At 42.0% G+C, this 21,047-nt stretch overlaps 1 protein-coding gene across 2 annotated transcripts; it reads right to left on the bottom strand.

Moving 5' to 3' along the window:
* Positions 1 to 212: 212 nt before the first annotated feature.
* PROSER2 (proline and serine rich 2) lies at positions 213 to 17,983 on the bottom strand. Of its 2 annotated transcripts, none has more exons than XM_009321745.1 (3): positions 17,773 to 17,983; positions 4,923 to 5,178; positions 213 to 4,031 (listed from the first exon to the last, which is right to left on the bottom strand). In XM_009321745.1, the coding sequence occupies exons 1-3, from the start codon at positions 17,950 to 17,952 to the stop codon at positions 3,040 to 3,042; spliced, it is 1,428 nt and encodes a 475-aa protein (XP_009320020.1). In that variant the 5' UTR covers positions 17,953 to 17,983; the 3' UTR covers positions 213 to 3,039. The 2 variants fall into 2 exon arrangements, with proteins under 2 accessions (XP_009320020.1, XP_009320021.1); XM_009321746.1 differs by having other exon boundaries at positions 4,926 to 5,178.
* Between the last annotated feature and the right edge of the window lie 3,064 nt (positions 17,984 to 21,047).

Below are 21,047 nucleotides of genomic sequence, written 5' to 3'. Positions count from 1 at the left end.
ATCCTCCTTGTTGTTGTTGTGGTGGGGTTTTTTTTCTCCTTTTTTCCTCCTTCACTCATGGTGTGACAGGATTGAGCTCTGGCTCACACACATATCCACAGTTGCAAAAAGAAGAAAGTTATTAAATTGATATTAGCCATTAAAAAAGTCACTTCCCTCCTCCAAGAAAGATGCATGCTACTGGGTGACAAAGAACAAAATTCCACCTCCCATCAGCCATTGTTTCATTGGTTTTATCCCAGTTTAATAGATGATTTATCAGATTTGTGCAAGACAGTTACCTCTAACACAAGGGGGGGGGAAAATCACAGCAACATATACACACAAAACAAGATACACAAAATAGAGCTAAATTTATGTACAGGTTATTAGCAGCTAGACTCTTAACTTCATTTAGTACATGGCTTTACTTACTACAGTTTTAGGCACAAAGAAGAATTTACCAGTAGGATATTTGCTATAATGAAGGGCTACAATGAATACCTCGTCCCGAGTTCACACTGAGCAGAAATTGGTTTAGCTAATGAAGATCTAACTCTCGCTTCCCACCAGTTGGGGACACAGCCCTGCACAGAGTGAAAGAACATGATCCAGCTAATTCAGCAACTTTATACTTTAGATATTAAACATCTAATTTATTTTTTAAATAGGGTTATATTACAGAGTTATTGAATAGGACTGAATTTCAATGAAACAATTAGTGTCAGGGGTTTTTTTCCCCCCATTTGCTTAGCATGGGCTCTCAGCTGTAAACAACTCAAAAGAAGAGCTGGCAAGACATGATTAGATGCGAAGATTGCTTTGTACGCACTTCACATTTATAATGAATTTGCTTTAAAAGGATTTAAAAGCACAAAGGTCATGAAACATTTAAGTTTACTTCGCAGGTTATGTTAATAAATTACAATGCATCATCCACACGTAAGCCTCCACTCCAGGCTGCACTGAAGCAGGTGCTTGGCTGTGCTTTATGTGCTTCCTCCTCCTTCTGATTTAGGACTACAGACTCAGAGCCCAGCAAAATAAGGATGTGCTTTACTTGCAGCATACAAGCAGCCTTTTTTGTTTCAGCAGCACTTCGCACATTTGATTATGCATGTGTAAGTGCTTTGCCAGACTGAGGAATGGCTGTATATTTTAATTACTGATTGCTTATGTATAGTGTGCCTGTCACAATGAGGAACGTGATCACTTACCCAGTGAAAAGGCTGAAAAGGATAACTACATAACAGAACCAGCCAGATACCATAACAACACAATTAAAGATTTAAGCAGCGAGCAGATAATTAAAAAAAAAAAACCAAAAACCCAGAAAAACAAAAAACACAACTTTAACTTATGAGGCAGGTTGATAATGATGCAAAGACTTTTCCTTCATGACAGCTTCATTTACAAGTACAGCTCAGCAAGTTTGAAATACTTTATCACAAGAACTACAAACTTGTTTATCACAGTTATGTCAGAGCTCCTCTGAAGGGTGTGTCAGTTTCTATTATAGCCACTCCCCTCCTCTTCTTCAAGGTTTATTACTCAGCTTCTTGGGAAAAAGAGGGGGTTGCTTGAGGCTTTAGAAAGTGCAGAGAGTAAGTCAGTTTTTCCCTTCAGAAAAAAACCAAAGCACAAAAGAACTTTTAAACATGCAGGAATAACAATGAGAAATTTAGAAGGTCTGGAGTTTGGCATTTGATTTTTAAAATGGCTATTCTGGATGTTTTCAGGTGTACAAAAGGGAAGGGAGTTTTAATGTGGAAGAGCAGCTTTGCCATGTTAAAAAAAAAGTCATACCAACACACAAATATATTTTGGGACCATCTTTAAAAGCACATCTATTGAACAAAGGCAAAATACGCCAACTTGGACCATTCAGGAGCGATGTGTTCTTACATACAGCTCTCCCCCGTAACTCCACTTAGCCTGCAAGAATTTTGGCTGTAACTTCTGTTAGGTATTGGCAGGGCAGAATCAAGTAAGGCTGTGAACAGAGGATTATTAGGGCTGTCAAATTACAGGAAGATCAAATGACAGTTTTTAGAAGTAACAGAACTTACAACTACCCAGTGTAGTACAGCTATTGCTCAAAAAATAACAGCTTCTTCACAGGAACCCTAACGTAAGAGATAAGACTTTTGACATAAGGTTCTCGCATTTGGTACAAAGTTAACTTGTTCCTATGGCTTCTCCGCTATAAGATCATCACTGGTACAGAACAGTTGGGGTCACAGATTGTCAGGAGACTCTTTGGCTGTCAGTGCGAAAACCGGCGCATGGTGCATACCCTTGAGGCTTATCTGGTGCCTTTCACTGGACATGTAGGTTGCTAGAGCGTGACCAAGAAGCAGGTGGCTGGGAAGAAAGGCAAAACTTCAAGTGAACCAGCAGAGTGATGCAGTCACCCACTCAAAATTTGGGCTGCTCTGTCGAGGAGAAGGTCAAAACAGAAACCACCCTCTGTACAGTCTTGAGTCCAGCAGGCACAGAGCAAGGAAGCAGAAGACTCACACCACTGGCAGGGAACGAAGCCAAGCCAGATAATACAGACAACAAAAAGTCACAGAAGTGTGTCACGCTGGTCAGAAATTTCAGTTTTGACATTATTTCAAGCTCCCTGAAACAGGCATACACATGTGGGCAAGACAAATGGAGCTCTCATTTTTGGCTTCAGAAAGAACAAAAGGAAGATTTGCCATTCAGTTTGCTATGTACAACAATACTGCACTGTACACTTCATTAATGAGATGCTGTCTGCTATAGTTCAGCATCACTTAAATAAAATTCCTCTTAGTCACAAAGAGAAACAGATGAGTATCTCTGTAGGAAGGAGAGCTGAAACCCACTGCTGTACATGACCGTACATGATGCCAGTCCTTCTGGGATAAACACGAGCGGACATGCCACAGTATCTAGTACCTCCTTAGCTTGCCTGAAGCAGAGAACTTCCCCTTTCTTCTTCCAATCTGTTTGATCCCAATCTTTTTGGGACTATTCTAGCACAAAGCCATGCTATGACTTCCCCCTGTTGCCAAAACATTCCCATCCAAATTATACAGTCTCTTTCAGTAGTCCCAGTTTCCGAAGTGCCTCTCTCCTAGCTTCTTCTGTTGAGCCACGGCCAGAAAACTTTACCGTTATCCCTTGGGATCGAAATCCTGAAGGTCTAGGCAGCGAACCTGATCTCCTTCTCATATCCAGGTTTAGACTAGGTTGTTTATAATCTTTAAAATTTTTTGCTGTGTTCTGCTGTGTGCTGCTGACCTTGTCAGCAGCAAGTGCTACCTCTGGTTTGATTGTTACAGTTTTGCCCATAGGAAGGAAAGGGCTGGGCTCGCTTTTTAAAATATCGTGGATGTTTTGATATCCATTGGGAACAGCCTCTGCCTGTTTGGGCTGCACATCAAGCTGCTGAGTGCTTGGGGCATGGTCCACTTGGTCCTGAGCTGGCTTTCCCTTAACTAGGCCAAGTTTTGTCAGGGCTTCGTATCGTGTTTGCTCAGAGGAGAGATCCCGTAAGGAAGAACTTCTGTTACGTGACAAGAAATCGTTTTTCTGCAGCTTCTCCTCCAGTTCAGCTGCCAGAAAAGCTCCTCCATTGATGTTGGCCAGCACCTGAGCTCTCCGCTCCTGGACGTTAACTGCTGCTTTTGAAATGGTCTCATTGAATTCTTTGCCACTGACATTTGTTATGTTGATGTTGCTTGGGAATCGGTGCAGTTTGGGTGCAGGCGCAGGAGGGTGCTTCAGAGCCGCAAAATAATCACCGTTGGCTACTGGCGTTTTCTTCTTGTCTGAATTCCCTTCCTTGAGGGCACTGGGGAATCGCACCCTGCTCTCCATCTGCTGCTCAGACATCTTCTGGGCCATGATGAGCGGAGTGGGGATAGAGCGAAACAGTTTTGGATGCTGCACTGGAGGAGGGGGTGGAGGAGGAAGAGGAAGCGTCTCAGACATCGATGGTGGTGGTACAGGGGGATGCGGGGGAAGGTCAGCAGGTACAGCTGGCTTCGGGCTCTCAGTTGTACAGGTAGCATCCAACACTTAAAAGACAAAGCAGCAATAGCGTCATTAAGTCTTCACACAGAGCAGAACACAAGGCTTTCTTTCACCTAGGATTAGCAAGCATCAGGACTCCCCTCCCCCACACTAACTCAAACTCAGCCCACATTACCAGAAGAAACTATAACTGAACACCTAGCTATGGCATCTTGTAGGCAACACTGTAGTTCAAATCACCATGTTTACAATGTGTTCACTAGAAGCCCTCCTTCTGCCATTCATTCACAATCTGCATGTTAGCTTTACTGTGTTTCAATAGCTGCTTTTTCTGTAAGAGTTTTGCAATTCTTATTTATTATAACAGCCAGGAGAGGACACGTTACATCCCACTGTATGTACTAGCTGATAAATCCATTCTCCAAAAACGGAGAGAGCAAACTCTACAGGGTGAAGAAAACAACATGCCATACACTATCTTGTCACAAACTTATTGATAGGATCATGTGCCTTTCAGTCCCACACAAAATAACACTACAAACAATCTGCTACCTTAAAACCCTTAGAGAAAGTCTTAAGAGGTCTTAGAGAGAAGCAGAGCGTGAACACATTGATGAACGCCAGTCTGCCTTGCTGCGATGACTCTGCATAATACTCAGTTCTATTACAACTCAGTCACCGTGTAGGGGACTGAGATAGCAGTCCAAAAACTTAATCACATGCACGACCTCCATGAGGAAAAAGAGTTATAGTAACAGCAACAATTTCAGAAATCCCAAGTCAAATTAAAGTCACAGTCCTTACTGCTCCTGACATGTAACAGATTCATCCTGACGTAATAAGGAAGGTACAGAATTTCTTTAGCTGCTTCTGTTGAGAACTGGAGTATGCCAGGGCTAGGTCAAAGGGAAAACCACACTTTCAAGAAATACTACTACCTGGTTCTGCATCTCCACTAGGAGGGCCTTCATGGTCGCTACTTTCAGGTGTTGACTGTACTAAGTCGATGATATCTTCAGTCTCTGAATGACTGGACACATTTTCTTCCGTTGACCTTGGAGACTGACAGTGGATGCCACTGTCACGTAGGACCGGCTCCTCCAAGTCATCTTCTAAGGCATCTATGGTTTCCTCAAAGAACATAAGAACATCCTGCTCTTCATGAGTTAAGTATTTCAGACTCTCATCATCCTATGGGGAAAAAAGCCGGAAAGATTAACACCCTACAGTAAGTACAGGTAAGTACACTGATAGCAAACACAGCACCCCTTTTCAAAGACCAAAAGGGGCAGGATGAAACAGACAGCCATTACATCAGAAGCATCTCCTGCTTGCCGTTTCATCCATTCCCAAAGAGGTGTTCAGCCACTACAACACAAGAGGAAATAAACAAAAAAATAAAAGCCAGGAGTTTACAGTGCATTAATTTTCACTGAAGAACAGCAACTGCTATTTCATCCTTTAAAGTACGTAACTTTAGTTCAGCAGAGAAGTGTCCCTTTGAGTCGGACAGAACAAATTGCTAAAAGATCATAAAAGCAGACTAAAAAAAACCAAACCAAGCATCAAAAAAACCCCCCACACCTGTGTCTTTACAAGGGTTAAGATAGCTTTTTCAGTCTTCAAACTGGAGTTAGCAGTTTCAGTTGCTGTGTCAGGTTCAGGGACAAGGCTTGGGAGCAGCATGGGAGGGAAAGGGTGCATTCAGGACAGTCCAACAAATAGGTTGATTCCCTTTTTGCTCTAGACCAAAGTGGGACTTGGCTTCTAGAAGCAGAGCTGGAGCTGAAATCTGGCTCTGCCACTACAATCTCCGAGTTATTCAGAGTTACGTAGTAGATTACAAAGAAGTAATAATAAGGAAGAAGAGGGTTTCTAAAGATTTTACCTTAGAGTTACAGAAAGGAAAATCTTAGAATAAATATTAAGATGTGTTCCCTAGCAGTAAAGTGCCTTAAGCTATATTCTCCAGCAGGAAACAATCCTATAGACCACAGAAGTGATACATAATCACTTGGATTATCCAATCTTTATTTTCTATGAGTCACCGGTCTTGATTAACTTGACTAACACAGTATTGCTATGAGAAGCTAGGCAGCAATGTGCAAACTCTTTTACCTCCACCTAAACCCTGGGAAACACTCACTCTTCCAGAAGCTTGGAGATGACAAAGAATGATTAGGAAAGGCACTACATTAGGACAACGGATACAGGAAAGACATTTCTCAAGAGAGCTGTGTAAGTTCTGGAATGTAACTAAGTATTGTTGAAAAGTAAGTGAGGTTTTCCCTTTTCTGGATTGAATTTCTCTCCCACTATGCATATACTGGAAACTTTGGCATCAGTAACTTAACAAGAAGGCACCAGCAAAGCAATACTAGACAGTTTCCTTTCTCATCTCTACTTTTCGCTTCTCCAAGGACATCTGATTGTGCGTGCAGGTAACAAGGCTACTTCTCAATGGAGGATTGGGGGAATTTAGGTAAATACATAAAGGTATGCAGTGCAAATATCCAAGAGGTAGACATGTTCTTGCTAGAGCAGCACAAATTGCTTCAAACTCACTATGCCTGTTCAGATCATCTTACATTAGATTGGAATAGAAAAAACTGTGTGCAGCTCTACCTGTTAACTCAACTCCTTGCACAAACAAAGCTTTTATCCCCGTCCCCAGCTTTAAAAATAAGAATAACATACCTCTGCAGACAAGTAATGCCTATAGATTAAGAACTATAAAGTGCTGCATTGTACCAAATGGCAGTTAGTCTCTAAGCACTCAACACACTACAGATGAGAAGATAAGTGCTTTAGAGTTCTTAGTTGCCTTCTCCTGTGTGGCCAGTAGAGCATTTTCCCTGTAAATAAGTGAATGAAATACAGGAGACAGACACACAGCCTTTCAGTCATTCTCAGTTCAGACACTTCAGGACAGGTTTGCTTATCTGTGGCTGCAACCATGTGAACACAGCAGTCTTCAGTCACAGCTGGCACAGTTTTCTGTTAAAACAGAAGACTGAAGTCTTGCAGGGAAATACAAAGTTGGTTTCAACAAAAGGTTCATTCTACAACTATATTTCTAGAGATTCAGATTTATTGTCATCAGGGTCAACCTGGTTCGATGGCTGGGAGATGTGCAGAGGTGTGGGTACCTGTAACTTAGTCTTACCATCCACAGTGCACTGTCAGAATAAATAACTTATTCCAGCTTGCAGCAAAACTGCTACAAAAGCTTAAATTTGGATGCCATTTCCAGTTGCCTATTTAAAGCACTAACTTCAAAGGCTGACGTATTCCACAGCTCACACCCACCACATGGCAGAGCTCAGTTTTCAAAAGCCAAGGAAAGTTTTACAGCTGCACTTGAAGAGTGAGAGACAGACAAGCCGCCTTTTTTTTTTTCTTAATGGATTTGCAATCTCCTTCCTTCTCCACCCAAATACTCATACAGCTGCTATGTCTAGTAGGCAAGAGAATGACAGGAAAGGAGCCGTTGTTAGGTAGGTCCTAGCTGGAGCTGAACAGGACTCCACAAAGCTTTTGTTGTGGGTGAGCTCATTGCAAGAGCCAGACTTCCGCAGGCAAAGGAAAAAAAGGGGGTTGTGTTTAAGAGGTTCATGGTGGCAGCAGATCCAGAGTGTGGTACAGCACAGAAATGACTGCACCACACTTTGTTCATTTAAAAGAACAACTGCTCCCACATAAGCTTAACTCATTTGATCCAGACCTGAGCAAAACAGCATGTGGATTGAAGCAAAAGACTTTCAGAAGCCCTTCCTTCCATCCGTGTTTGCTGCAAGACTGAGCGCTTTTCCATGCCAGGGAAGATTTGCAGGAGGACTAGTCAGCAGAGCTCTGCCTGACTTACCATCCTTCACGGATCTTGCTGAAATGAGCAGTTTCCCTTCATGTGAAGGATCCAAAATGACTAACCATCCCTTTACAAATACATTTGTAGTAAATGGCATACCTAGATTTGAAAGGCTAACCCCATCTCAGTTAGCACTTTGACCTCTTTCCTCATGCAGTTTTCCTTCAAGATGACATGCGTCACATTTCCTTGGGGGGTGGGGGGGAGGGAAGGGAAGACAGCCACTCTAGAGAATAGGCAGCATTATGGCAGGTCACCATACTGAGATGCAAGGCATCCAGCCTGGCTAGAAAATCCCTCAGGCAAGGCACGTTTCAGTTTGAGACAAGGAAATAATCCCATTTTAGACACACAAGCACAGTGAAAATAAACATACTCAAGTTGGTCAAACCAAAGGAGCTCGGAGATGTAAAGCAAGCAGTGACTTGCTTTACCGCTGGTCTGAGAACAGTGGTGTATTATAAAACGCCCACTTATATTACTGATATTATAGTAAAGCTTTCAGAAAGACGGAAGGAATTTTCTTGTAGTCAGCTGGTGCCAGTTTTAACTAAGGTTACCAAGTCTATTTGTAATTAGTTCATTTTCCACTTATTCCAAGTACTGGAACAGTTCATATTCTTTCTGGGCTGTTTTTTCCAGGCCGCCTTTATCCTTAAAGAATATGGGTTTTTAACAGTCAAAGCAGAGTCTTTGCAGCTACTCGAGTTATTCCCCTGACACCTTTCACCAACTCCCTACTCTTAATACACAAACACACCTCCCAAAACTAGATCTCATACACCTAACACTACCAACTTTAAAGCTACTGTCAAAAGACAGCCTAAATTTGAAACTTGAAAATTGTGCCTTAGCTGACAATTAAAAAGACTGCTTGGACAGAATAAATTTGGGATGCAAACAGTTGAAATAGCTGAGTATGCTCAGCTGACATTAATATTTTAGATCCCTGTGCAGCCAAACATTTCCTGCTTATGCCAAACAGGAAAGAGTCTGTTATGGCGGTCTTTGGTGTAAAAGAGGAAAAGAAACAAGAAAAAGGATAAGAGAAAAGAAGAATAGAATCTGTTTTACAGAAAAGATCCCTTTCCTACCTGTCCAAAACAGTGGCTTAATATCAGAGGCCCACAATTTTTCACATGCACCTGAAGAAATTCTTAACATCACATCCAGACCTAGAATCCTAAGAGCAGCACAGCTTTGACAGAAACAGAACAGCAGGGGAATCCCAGGACATCTGCAATGGTTAAAAATAAAATAAAAAACCCCCCACATTCTTCTGAAAACTGCTAGAGAACCAAATGGTACTACCCATGTCAAACAGCTACACTTCAATTAGCAAAATACCAGGAGAACAGCAGATTCAACTGATTCATCATCAATCACTTGACAGTGCCAAAGAATTAATAGGCACAGTTCCATGGGAGAGAATGACTGGATGCTTCTCAGAAAAACACGAAGGGAGCAAACTATTCTAATATGTAGGAGGAAGAGACCAACGTAGCACCACTTAGGCCTCAGCCTGTTAATAACAAGGCAGGCAGTTCTACTTGTAAAAAGAAAGGGGGGGAGGAGAAGCCCTGCATGCAGGAACAGTATCAGAACAGGTACAAAAGCTTCAGCACAGAAGAAAAAGGAAAGTACCTCTGATTGTATTTACAGAAAAGGGAAACAGAATGGATCGTACCTCTGCATTGCTTAAGTTGGAAGCAAGTGCATTATAGGTAAGAACAAGAACTACCATACAGGATTGGACCAAAAAGCCCATTTGGCTCAGTAGCCCACCTTCAGCCACCAGTAATGCACAGGACAGGGGAACAGGGTTGGGGTGAAGAGTATTGCTGTAAATTGGATGGATTTATATTTTTCTTCCCTACATCACAGAATTATTTAGGTTGGAAAAGACCCTTAAGATCAACATCCTTCCAGTTTCCAGCAATACATGGCTTAAGGACTTCCCAGTTGCATCCACATCTGTGTACTTAATATAGCCCTTAATGAACTTTTCTAGCATGAATTCATCTTATTGTTTAAGCCCATTTAAATGGCTGGCATTCACAGCATTCTGTGGCAGTGAGTTCCATAGTTTAATTGTGTGCTGTGTCAAAAAGTACTTCCTTTGCAACCCACTGATGATTTTGATAATACCATTTCATTTGGTGAAGACCATAATATTGAATGTTGTTTGCTTCAGTTTATTAATATAATTGTACCTGTGTGCTTCGTAATAGTTAGCAAAGCATATAATCAATAGGTCATAAGTGAGGAAACAAATGATCTAGAAGTATCTAAAAAATAAACTAGATGAACTGAAGTCATAAACTGATTAAGTTACTTCTAACCTACTTTTTAAAAGAGCAAGCTAAAGGAACGCAAGATCTACATAAACTCCGAAGACATCTCTCTGGTTATCAAAGTTAGGCTGATCAGCTTATAATTTCTTCTTCCCTTTAATTTCTATTTTAGAACAACGTTGACAAAATTTGGGAGAAGTTTCAGGCAAAAGCTACTAACGCTGTTTTTACAAAATTAAGTAATTTCACACCAACCTCATTTCTCACAAGAGGGTTACTGACTTGGCCAATAGGTATAAGCACAAGATGTCATATACCTTGATTTGAAGGCTTTATGACATGGCCCCCCAAAAATACACTCATAGATGAATAAGGAAACTATGCCTAGATGAAGTTACTGCAAGGTACCTGTGTAACTGGGGGGCAGGGGAGAGATTGTTATTTTTGAGAAGTAGCATGATGTATCATAAATCGTATAGCGAAACAAGACAAGTCCTGAACAGATTTATTCCTACACCTCTAAACTTTTGATACTTCACTAACAACAGTAGACAATTAACTTAGGATTTGTTAATCCCCTTATGCTGGAAGATGTTGCTGCAAGAACTAGGTAGGACAGAATGAGATCTTCATGAGCCATGTAAGTGTGCTGGTGGTCCATAAGATGAAATTCAGTTGAAAAACACATGAATATAGAGTAATGAACAATGCCCAAGTGGCAATACAAGGCAGAAGGAGCTGCAGGTCAGTTTAAGTGCCGTAAAGAGGTAAGAGTGTCATTAAGGTATGTGAATATCATTCTGGGATATATTAACCAGGGTGATGAAATAACAGCACATCCTCATTCGGAACACAGAGTTCAGACTCAGTCGCTGAACTTTGGAAAGGATGCAGGCAAGCTGGACAGGGTCCAGGACAAAGCAAGGAGTGCTGAGAGTTTAGCTGCACAGGAAGGCTGGAAGAATGGAGCATGTTTGTTTTAAGACAGGGAAGAATGGGTGGTAGGCAGACGTAGCCCTGTATGTATTTTAATACATAAAATGTTGACCACCATGTGCACTGAAGGCAAGACAAGTTAAAATTGGCTTTCACATTACAGAAACTCTAATCCAAGTATTCCTTGAAAAAGAAAGTAGTAGAGTACAAAGAAACAGCTTTTGAAGTTCAAGAATGCCTATCAGTGAGGGTTACAGAGCAGAGCTGTCCATCTGCTGGAACAATCTTTATCTACCAGATCCCACTTTGAAGCAGAATGATGCAGTTTATAGATCCTGAAGGCAATTTGCACTCTATGCACATTCTCACTAGCACATTTTACAGCAAGGTCATTCCTTGCTAGGAGTCAGGCTTTTTACCTTAGTTCTACACTCATGGTCCAAAGCAAGCAGTCCTCAAGCCCCTCTTCCTCTCTACTTCTTGCCCTGCTGGTAGGAACAATGACTCTTATTTTTCTAAGGCATACTGTTTCCAAGTCACATCAATATCAATTTAAAGTGGATGAAGCACAGCATAGCTCTCTCCACACCCTGTAAGAAATGGCTTCCAGCTGCCCAAAGACAGCTGTAGCCATAGAAAGTATCAAACAGTCATAAAAATTCTTCTCATTTTTTTGTGTATTGTTATTTGGCAAAGTATATGGAAATGGTGAAAGACCTTGTAGTACAGTAAAGCCTGCAGAGTATCAGTATCAAAGGGGAAAAAAAAAACCAAACCACAAATTTTATGAAAGGAGTCCTTCTCAGGACTTTCCCTTCAGTGTACCTGAAGTGCAGTTCAGCATCACAAGGCTCTGCACACTCAAATTGTGAGAAAAAAGGTGGCAGTGGGCTAACAGACACACAATCTGTCCTTTTCCAGTAACTCCTAAAACCACACCGGAATCCCAGGACCTCTTCAGAGAGGCTGGGGCAAAGAGACAGTAACACAGTGCACTTAGAAAACCAGGTCTGTTGCATTTGAATTATCTGTACTGATCCAAAAAGGATAAAGGTCATAGCAACTAATTTTTAGGCTCCAAGAGACATCGTAACTACAAAATAACCAGGTCAACCCTGAGTTAAATGGCTGAGCGTGTGAAACAAGATACTTGCTCTTATTGTCTATGTAACCAATGTTGAAAATGTCACCTGTACTATACAGGGTGTCTGGTAGTGACAAACCATCTTCAGTGACTGGGTATAAAGTCTTTTTAGAGCCACAGAGGAAGCTCATTCAAAGAAGTAACAAATGGAATAGGCAAGACATCTTTTTAGAATCATGGCCATCTGCCAATTTAAGCCACTTGATTAGAGACTAAAAAGAAATAGTCACTTGACCAAATTCTAGAGGTCACCATTGCCCCAAAAAGAGTGGTGATGAACTGTGGCATTAACTGAGGATCTGTCTGAACCAAAGGCAAAAATAAAATAAAAATAAAAAACCCAAAACAAACCCCGCAGCATGATCCATCGAGAGTAACAAGGAACTCACTATCCCTCAAACCTATCACTCAGTAAGACATGTTCAGATGCAGAAGATACAGTACTGAAGTTGTATCAACATATCCAAGGCACTGACACAACCTATTAGTAGTGCAGTTCCAAGTAGCACAGCTCACTTTAGATACAACCAGCACCTCTGGTATGATTTTTTCAGGTGATACTATTGTCCTAGCATGTTATTCACACCTAGAAACTAAAGCAGTTACTCACGGCTGAGAATAGATACACAGTACAATTACCAGAGGGAAGCACTGAAAAAGGATTGGCTTTAAGAAGTCGGTCTGTGCCTATTCAGTCAATGGAACAAGACAAATTGCTTCAAAAAAAGCTAAGACCTAGTTTTATCTCTGAATTAAGTGTCCTTAAATTGCTGCAACTGTATTTCACTGCAAGTTAATTCTTACACCACATATCAGGGAGTGTCATTCAAGAATGGGTTTTGGAAGTCAGAACTGCCAAGCAGAACAGTGTTTTTGTTTAGCCTGCCCCTTGGATAGTGCAACCGATTCCACGTATTGAGATGGTATACTTGTCTCATCCTTTTGCCAAGCATATGTATGGATACCACCTTCATTAAAAAGAAACCAAAATATTGTGCAAATTCATGTCCTCACATATAAGAGCTTTTATGGTTATAGAAGTTGGTGTGAGATGAAACAGTATGTATGCGGTTCATCTTGAGGGCGCTCACAAGGCAGGTGCGGGACAACCAGGGCATCAGGCCAAGCCAACACAGGTTTATGGAAGGCAGGTCCTGCTTGACCAACCTGATCTCCTTCTATGACCAGGTGACCCGCCTAGTGGACGAGGGAAAGGCTGTGGATGTGGTCTACCTGGACTTCAGTAAGGCCTTTGACACCGTCTCCCACAGCATTCTCCTCGAGAAGCTGGCGGCTCACGGCTTAGACAGGTGGACTCTGCGCTGGGTCAAAAACTGGCTGGACGGCCGGGCCCAGAGAGTTGTGGTGAACGGAGTTCAATCCAGTTGGCGGCCGGTCACGAGCGGTGTTCCCCAGGGCTCAGTTTTGGGGCCGGTCTTGTTCAATATCTTTATCAATGATCTGGATGAGGGGATCGAGTGCACCCTCAGTCAGTTTGCAGATGACACCAAGTTGGGCGGGAGTGTTGATCTGCTCGAGGGTAGGAAGGCTCTGCAGAGGGACCTGGACAGGCTGGATCGATGGGCCGAGGCCAACTGTATGAGGTTCAACAAGGCCAAGTGCCGGGTCCTGCACTTTGGCCACAACAACCCCATGCAGCACTACAGGCTTGGGGAAGAGTGGCTGGAAAGCTGCCTGTTGGAAAAGGACCTGGGGGTGTTGGTCGACAGCCGGCTGAACATGAGCCGGCAGTGTGCCCAGGCAGCCAAGAAGGCCAATGGCATCCTGGCCTGTATCAGAAATAGTGTGGCCAGCAGGAGTAGGGAAGTGATCGTGCTCCTGTACTCGGCACTGGTGAGGCCACACCTCAAACACTGTGTTCAGTTTTGGGCCCCTCACTACAAGAAGGATGTTGAGATGTTGGAGCGTGTCCAGAGAAGGGCAACGAGGCTGGTGAAGGGTCTGGAGAACAAGTCTTATGAGGAGCGGCTGAGGGAGCTGGGGTTGTTTAGCCTGGAGAAGAGGAGGCTCAGAGGAGACCTTATCGCTCCCTACCACTACCTGGAAGGAGGTTGTAGCGAGGTGGGTGTCGGTCTCTTCTCCCAAGTAAGAAGTGATAGGACGAGAGGAAATGGCCTCAAGTTGCTCCAGGAGGGGCTTAGATTGGACATGAGGAAAAATTTCTTTACTGAAAGAGTGGTTAAACATTGGACCAGGCTGCCCAGGGAAGTGGTTGAGTCACCATCCCTGGAAGTATTTAAAAGACGTGTAGATGAGGCGCTTAGGGACATGGTTTAGTGGGCATGGTGGGGTTGGGTTGACGGTTGGACTCAATGATCTTAGAGGTCTTTTCCAACCTTAATGATTCTATGAAAATATCAAGGCAAACATTCCTCCCATCTAAACATAGGCTCTTGTACTTGTCTTCAGCTGCTGTGATAAATTTGGCAGCATAAATCAAGACCTGAACATCTATAATTTATACGGAAAATTCTATTGCAATCAAGACAGGACATCAGCACCTTGCTTTCCATTAAAAAAAATAGTCTTTGACAATTGCAGTCCTTAAAGGCAAACTAAAAGCATAGGTAAGAAGCAGCTGAGAAATCTGGCAAAATTCAACTGAACTGACAACAGCGGACTGGTAAGAATCACACACACAGAATTTTAAGACCTTTTTGGCACATGGCAATTCACATCCATCTCCTAGTCACTCCTAAACTGACAACCAGTTCCACAGCAAGTAATGCCAGCACAGACACACAGTATGCAAGAACAGCCAACAGTCAGCCAAACCAGTCAGCGTAGGCTAAAGCTGGTCCAAGTGTTTGTCTTTATTATCACATCACTAGATTTGTTTGAATTCCGCAGATGCAATACAAAGGTTATATTTAGTGACTAATGTAGTTCGACACCAAGAAGCTTAAGAGCCTCTTTTTTGTAATTGAGTAGGAAGAAGCCTGCAGCAGTATAGGCCTGTCATAAAAAAAGCACTGCTATACTTCTTTCCTTTGCAAGGCCATTAAAAAAAATTCAAAGTCAACCCTGACCTTCCTTGTTGTGTCTCTAGGTGAGCAGACCCAGAAAAAAGATAAATGAAGAGGCAGGTAAGTCTGTAGCCGCTTTTGTTTCAGGGCTATGAAGGTCCGGTGTGCCTGAAAATCTGCCCCTTCCTTTCTCAGAATTGGTCTAATAAGAAGTTATTTGTCTACACAAAGTTATCTATCCCCTCCCTTCTCATTAGGCCATCAAAGCTTCTGCATTTTCTGAACTTTTATAACAAAACTACTGAAGCAAGAAGTTAAGATCTCTAGGAGCATGTTCTAGAGAAAAGCAACTAGCTTTTCCTCTTACAAGTTCCCTGATCTGCTTAGCAGACTGTAAAAATCATGCTTTTAATACACAATTACACAAGGATATAGAAAAACAAATATTTGAAGAATACTGCTCTTTATCCTAAGGATTTCTAAAGCCTGTTTCAGTGCTGAACAGACAAAAGGTATCAAGCCAGTGGAACAATACTCTTTTCTTACATCAGATCACAAAAAGGAAAGATCTGAGCAGCACTAAAGACTTGAGTCCTATTTACTCAATCACAATCGGCAGAGTTTCCTTCATATTCAGTTCACCACAGACCCCTTCTCAAACTCAGAAACTGAAATTATGCCTTTATTGAAAAGAGTTTCCATTCCCCAACCTGTTATTCCACACATGCTAGTTGTCAGCCTTATGGGACACGCCACCTGCTATACTGCTGGAAGAACAGTCACGGAAGGGGACCTGTGGCACCAGAATTAAACTTGTCAGTACATGCTTCACTTTCTTCATGCACGAGCTCAAACAAGACAAACTCAAGGCTTTGGAAGCCTCTTTTGCTGATGCATAGGTCTGATGGGAATTGCCCAAACTCGCAGCCAGCTTTTACTCCATCTATAAATTACTGCATTACAGAGTAGGAAGGGATTCCAATTCTAGCTGATGCATCATCATATGGGTTATCACATGGTAAGATCTAGTTAGACTAAGGGAATCTATGTCATTTTCTGACACAGCAGACTCAGGATGAGACTGTACAAACACACTGATTTATACATAACCTCGTTATTCAATACGGATTTTTTCAAATGACCAGTCTTATGCCTGCTACAGCGGCTAAGAATAAAACCCATAGAAACATGATTGGCTACTAGTTTGATAACCTGGAAAACTGGAGTCAGAGTAATGCACCATTTTATGCAGAATTACAAGGTAATTAAGTTGTAATTCTTTAACAAAATGCAACCCACACTGTAATTCTCCACTGTAATTGGATTAAAGATCCAATCAGTTTTCATATAATAAAACAACATACGCTAAATACCCGAGTCCAAATGGTGTACTTGGCTACTCTCTCGACCTCCCCCACCCTGACCCTTCACAACTTTGTTCTAGAGCAGATCAGAAACAGTTAAGGGACTAAATTTAGTAATACTTGTTTCGTGTTTTAACTAGCAACACAAGCTGCCTTAAGGATACAGCAGAATATTAACCAAATTGTACTTTCATTAGAAACAACTAAGAAGGAACATCTTTAGAATTACCTCAGTTGCCAGAAAGCTCAAAGTGGCACAAAACACTGAGCATTTCTGAGGTAGAGAAATATGGGTATCAACTTGCCAACTTATTTTCATCACTTACTCTTTCACAGCAATAAACTACTTCACTAAAAAGAAGCTAGCAGGGAGGGCAGAGGGAAAGATCTGGAAAGCCTAATTCCATATTTAAGGCAAGACAGAGATTCAGATTCCCATTTGGGGAAAACATGTTTACCAGAGTAAATGAATTAAAAATGGATGCTTTCTGAATGCTTGTCATGATAAAAAAAAGTGTAAGGAACCATACCTGCTTTCTAGGCTTAGCCTGCCACAGTACAAACAGTACTGTTGAGTTCATTGCCTGAATCATCCTGCTAATTGGAAAAATGCAGAAGTGCATCCTACTCCCTCAATTACTCACACGCTATTTAAATGGCCACACACTCATATTCACTAATGTGAAGACAGCTTTGTTTATGGTGACATATTTGTTACTCACCTAATTATATGAGGGTGGAATAAGCCGAGACCTTCATTCAGTAGTGTCAACAAGGAGCTTAAGCCAGGAAGTGTATAGAACCAACACTATCCTTAAGTCTCTTTATGAGCTACTTAAGAATGCGAGGGCAGAGATGCGCACCGAACTACACACCACACGCAGGTGGTTGCACCGAGCTGCCCAGCATAATGTGTGCTGCTTACTGCCGTTCATGGTTCTCTGGGAGGAATGGCCAGAGAGAATCACTCGCCAAGCTCTCGGAGACAATTAGACCAGAATAACAAGCTGTTGTAACAAATCAGAGTAGTTATTTCTGGCCTTTCAGTTTGTTAACAACCACGACCACAAGCAACCATTTAGGACTAGAAATGGCAAAAATCAACGCTTAATAAAAACCAAAAATCTTGTGATGTGTACAAAGCTGCTAATGTAACTTGTATCACTAAGCATAAGGCTCGTTAAATACTTACCAAGGCAAGATTTCTGCACCTAGCTTGGCTGCCACGATTCTCCACACTGCCACTCCTCTCCATGCTCCCAAATGCGTGCTTTGGAGAGATTTCGGATGCCATTTCAGGAGAATCTGAGAGGAAATTTCTAGGCATCACATTCTCTTGACTCATCGATCCCGATGCAGCGTAGAACGCCATCAGCGTATTATGTAGGGCTGCTAGCTTTATTCATTTCTGAAAACAGAGAACAATGTGTTATATTTAAATCTGTTTTTTAAAATACTTTAAAAGGAGTGGAAAACAAATAGTAAAAAAGATCCCATGCAAGTTAATAAAGGGCATATCTTTATGCTCTGGAAGACGTCTACCACCTATGGCCACCTTTTAAAAAAATTGGTCTTTTTCTAAAAGGTGACTTTAAAATCCAACATAGCAAGGTTCTAACCAGATGTCTACATTTACAAGCATGGACCCTGCATACATACCTATCCTACAGGTTCAGTTTGTGTTTTCCATTATGACACATCATTAACAGTAATAAAATCCCACTGGCTGAGATACCAACTGACCCCGTTCAAACGTCTTCATCTTTTACTAGCTTTTAGACAAGAATTCTATTTATCAGATCACATGAGGGAAACAGAACCTAGTTTGTTTCCTAACACTGCTTCAGTTAACTCATGTGTTACTGAAGCAGCTCTATGCCAACTATTTCTGGTGAAAGATCCATGAACAGAACTTAGTGCCATTTTTGCACCATTGCGTTACATAGCAAAATTGCATTTTAAAGCTTACAGAGCTTTTATTTCACTCAGCCATGAAGAAACAGTGCTTGTACATTTGGAAGATGCTTACTGGAACAGACATATGCACCAGCGCTTACTGGAGCAAAAGCTCCCAGTTTAAGCCATCCTAGTGCTCAGTTCTGTAATACCTCTCTGAATTGTTGTCATCTCCCAAAACACTCTGGCAGAATTTCTTCCTTCATTCTGAAAGTACCACAAAGACAAAAGTCATCCTTGTGCACTAATGGCACAAACAGGGGGAGGGGAAAAAAGTAGAACCTAGCTCATCTCTCTCTCCAATACGTTAAAACATCCTTCGCAACAAGAAATTGCCTTGTTCTTTAACAGCCTATCTTTTCACCCACCCTGCCTGTGACCAGGAAACAGCAGTGATGCCGTCCTCAAAACAGCTGGTTCTGAGGTACCACATTATATGCAACCAGCTGGGAACTCGATACCATTACCCTGACACTGTACAAATGAAATGAGATGGTCCCACTTCCCAAGTGCTTCTCCTTTTATTATGGTTCGAGAGGTGACATGAGAAGCAAAGTCAAGTCTGCATTTCCAATTCAATTGGATTACTTCTCCTTCCTCAGTACCCCTGTCAGCTGAGGGCTGAGAAACCAGAGCCTCCTGGTAAGCTGATTAAGTGTTTCATAGCAGTGAGATAACATCTGCCAATACTGAGCAACAATTCCATCCCGCTGATCGTTTCCTCCCAGGAGAGGGCTATGACATTACCAGAGGTACGTACGAACGCTCCCTCATCTATGCTGCAGCACCAACATGTGTCCTGTGGGAAGGCTGCCGCACAATGTAGCTAGGCTGCAGTCCAGCAAGCCTTGGAAGCACAATCCACATAAACAGAGCACTGGACTGCCACAAGAAAAGCATCTGATAGCCTTTCTTATGAACATTAGATCTAACCATTAAGATTTAGCCTTGCTTTTTACATAAAAAGAACATTCTTCCTTTCTTCTATTAATAACATTAGCTATAGATAGATACAATGCATCCTCAGGATAATGGTTTTTAAGTGATGCCACAGAGGTAGAAACATACTCTTGGTCCTGGTTTTCAGAATCACAAGACAGGCAGACATGAGAGCAGTGCAGCAGCTGCTGTACCTCTGATTGCCACATACCCAGGCTCAAACCAAAAAGCTATGCTGCAGAAAGCTAAACTGGAAAAGAGCAGCCCGAGTCTAGAACACACCCTGCAACAGCAGCTCCATCCACAACAAACCCTGTGGCACACGCACAAGAAAATATACGTAATTTTTAGAAGGCAACATTATCAGTGAAAATCTTGACTCCTCTGAAATGCTACACAAACACACATATATATAATTTTTAGAAGGCAAGACTATCAGAGAAAATCTTGACACCTCTGAAATTCACAGAAAACTCCCACTGACTTCAGATTTCATCCCATGACTTTCAAGGTGATGTTCAGATGGAAAAGAGTATTTTTCTAAGGAGGGACCAACAAGAGGCGAGTACTCCTACTGACATGCAGCATAAGGTGAGTATTATTTCTCATCAGCACTTTCAAGCTGCAGCATCAATTTCTATCCAGGTGTCCTCAGTATAAACTGGACATGCCATGTTTGTTCAGTCCCTCAGTGATGTACTATAGACAACTACTAGATTTCTAGAATGATACTCAAAACTGTTTGTGAACTTTTTATAGACTACATTATGAGAGGTCATAGCTCCAGATTACAATAGATATCATAGACAAGACCCACATTTAAAGACTAACCAAATGAAGATATTAATCAAGTTACCAAGAAACCAATTAATGGGTCAAAACTTTGAGGGAGAAGAAAGTATTTAAGAGTATTAAAGTTCTGCTTTCTCCAACAGCAAAACCTTAGCATAACCAGGTCTAAGCCTCATAGTGGGCTATCCGCATCCAGGACAGCAGGAACACCCAGATTCAGTAGCAATAAACATTAAAGCCGCAAGTGCTAAATAAGAACAAATAACTCTGCTTCCAGCAAGCTCCTGTTACTCATTTCGGAGCTCAAGCACAGATGTTTCACAAAGCTCCTGAACAATGAATAAAGGCAGTGACTGCGACTGGGTAAGAGAGCCACCCACACAAGATCGAGTAGCAAGCATTACGGCACTGGTTCTGCTTTTGCGTTGTAAGCCGTGGCTTCTTTGGAGGTTTTACTCATTTCAGAAAAGCTCGGGAGCTGTGTGATAGCCTGTGAGCCTGCAGAAAGGGGGTGGGGGGGAAGATCTTTTTCCCCTCTATCTTTCACATTATCTTTAACACTTCAAGGGCACACGTCAATAAGATCACAACCCATTCAGACACATTATTTCTGCTCCCCTTTGCTGTGGTTTTTTTATACTTTAAGGAAGAAACTCCTACACATTTGTACAGTGCCTAGCGCAGCTACAGCTGATGTGAGGTTGCCCGGCGCTGCTGCAATACATACAGCATGCTTTACAGACAAATTCCCCTCCTAACCATGGCTAACACAGAAGTCCC

The sequence above is a fragment of the Pygoscelis adeliae genome, unplaced genomic scaffold (assembly GCF_000699105.1).
Source record: "Pygoscelis adeliae isolate BGI_AS28 unplaced genomic scaffold, ASM69910v1 Scaffold202, whole genome shotgun sequence".
Lineage (NCBI taxonomy): Eukaryota > Metazoa > Chordata > Aves > Sphenisciformes > Spheniscidae > Pygoscelis > Pygoscelis adeliae.
The sequence above is the reverse complement of the archived record's forward strand: the minus strand, read 5'-3'. Positions and strand labels throughout refer to the sequence as shown.

Excerpts from the sequence above, each read along its gene's own strand:
- PROSER2 (XM_009321745.1), bottom strand. The coding sequence starts at position 17,952 with ATGGCGTTCTACGCTGCATCGGGATCGATGAGTCAAGAGAATGTGATG. Across the intron at positions 5,179-17,772 it reads GGTGCAGAAATCTTGCCTTG|GATGATGAGAGTCTGAAATA; the intron begins GTAAGTATTTAA and ends TTTTCCCCATAG. Across the intron at positions 4,032-4,922 it reads TGGAGATGCAGAACCAGGTA|TGTTGGATGCTACCTGTACA; the intron begins GTAGTATTTCTT and ends TTGTCTTTTAAG.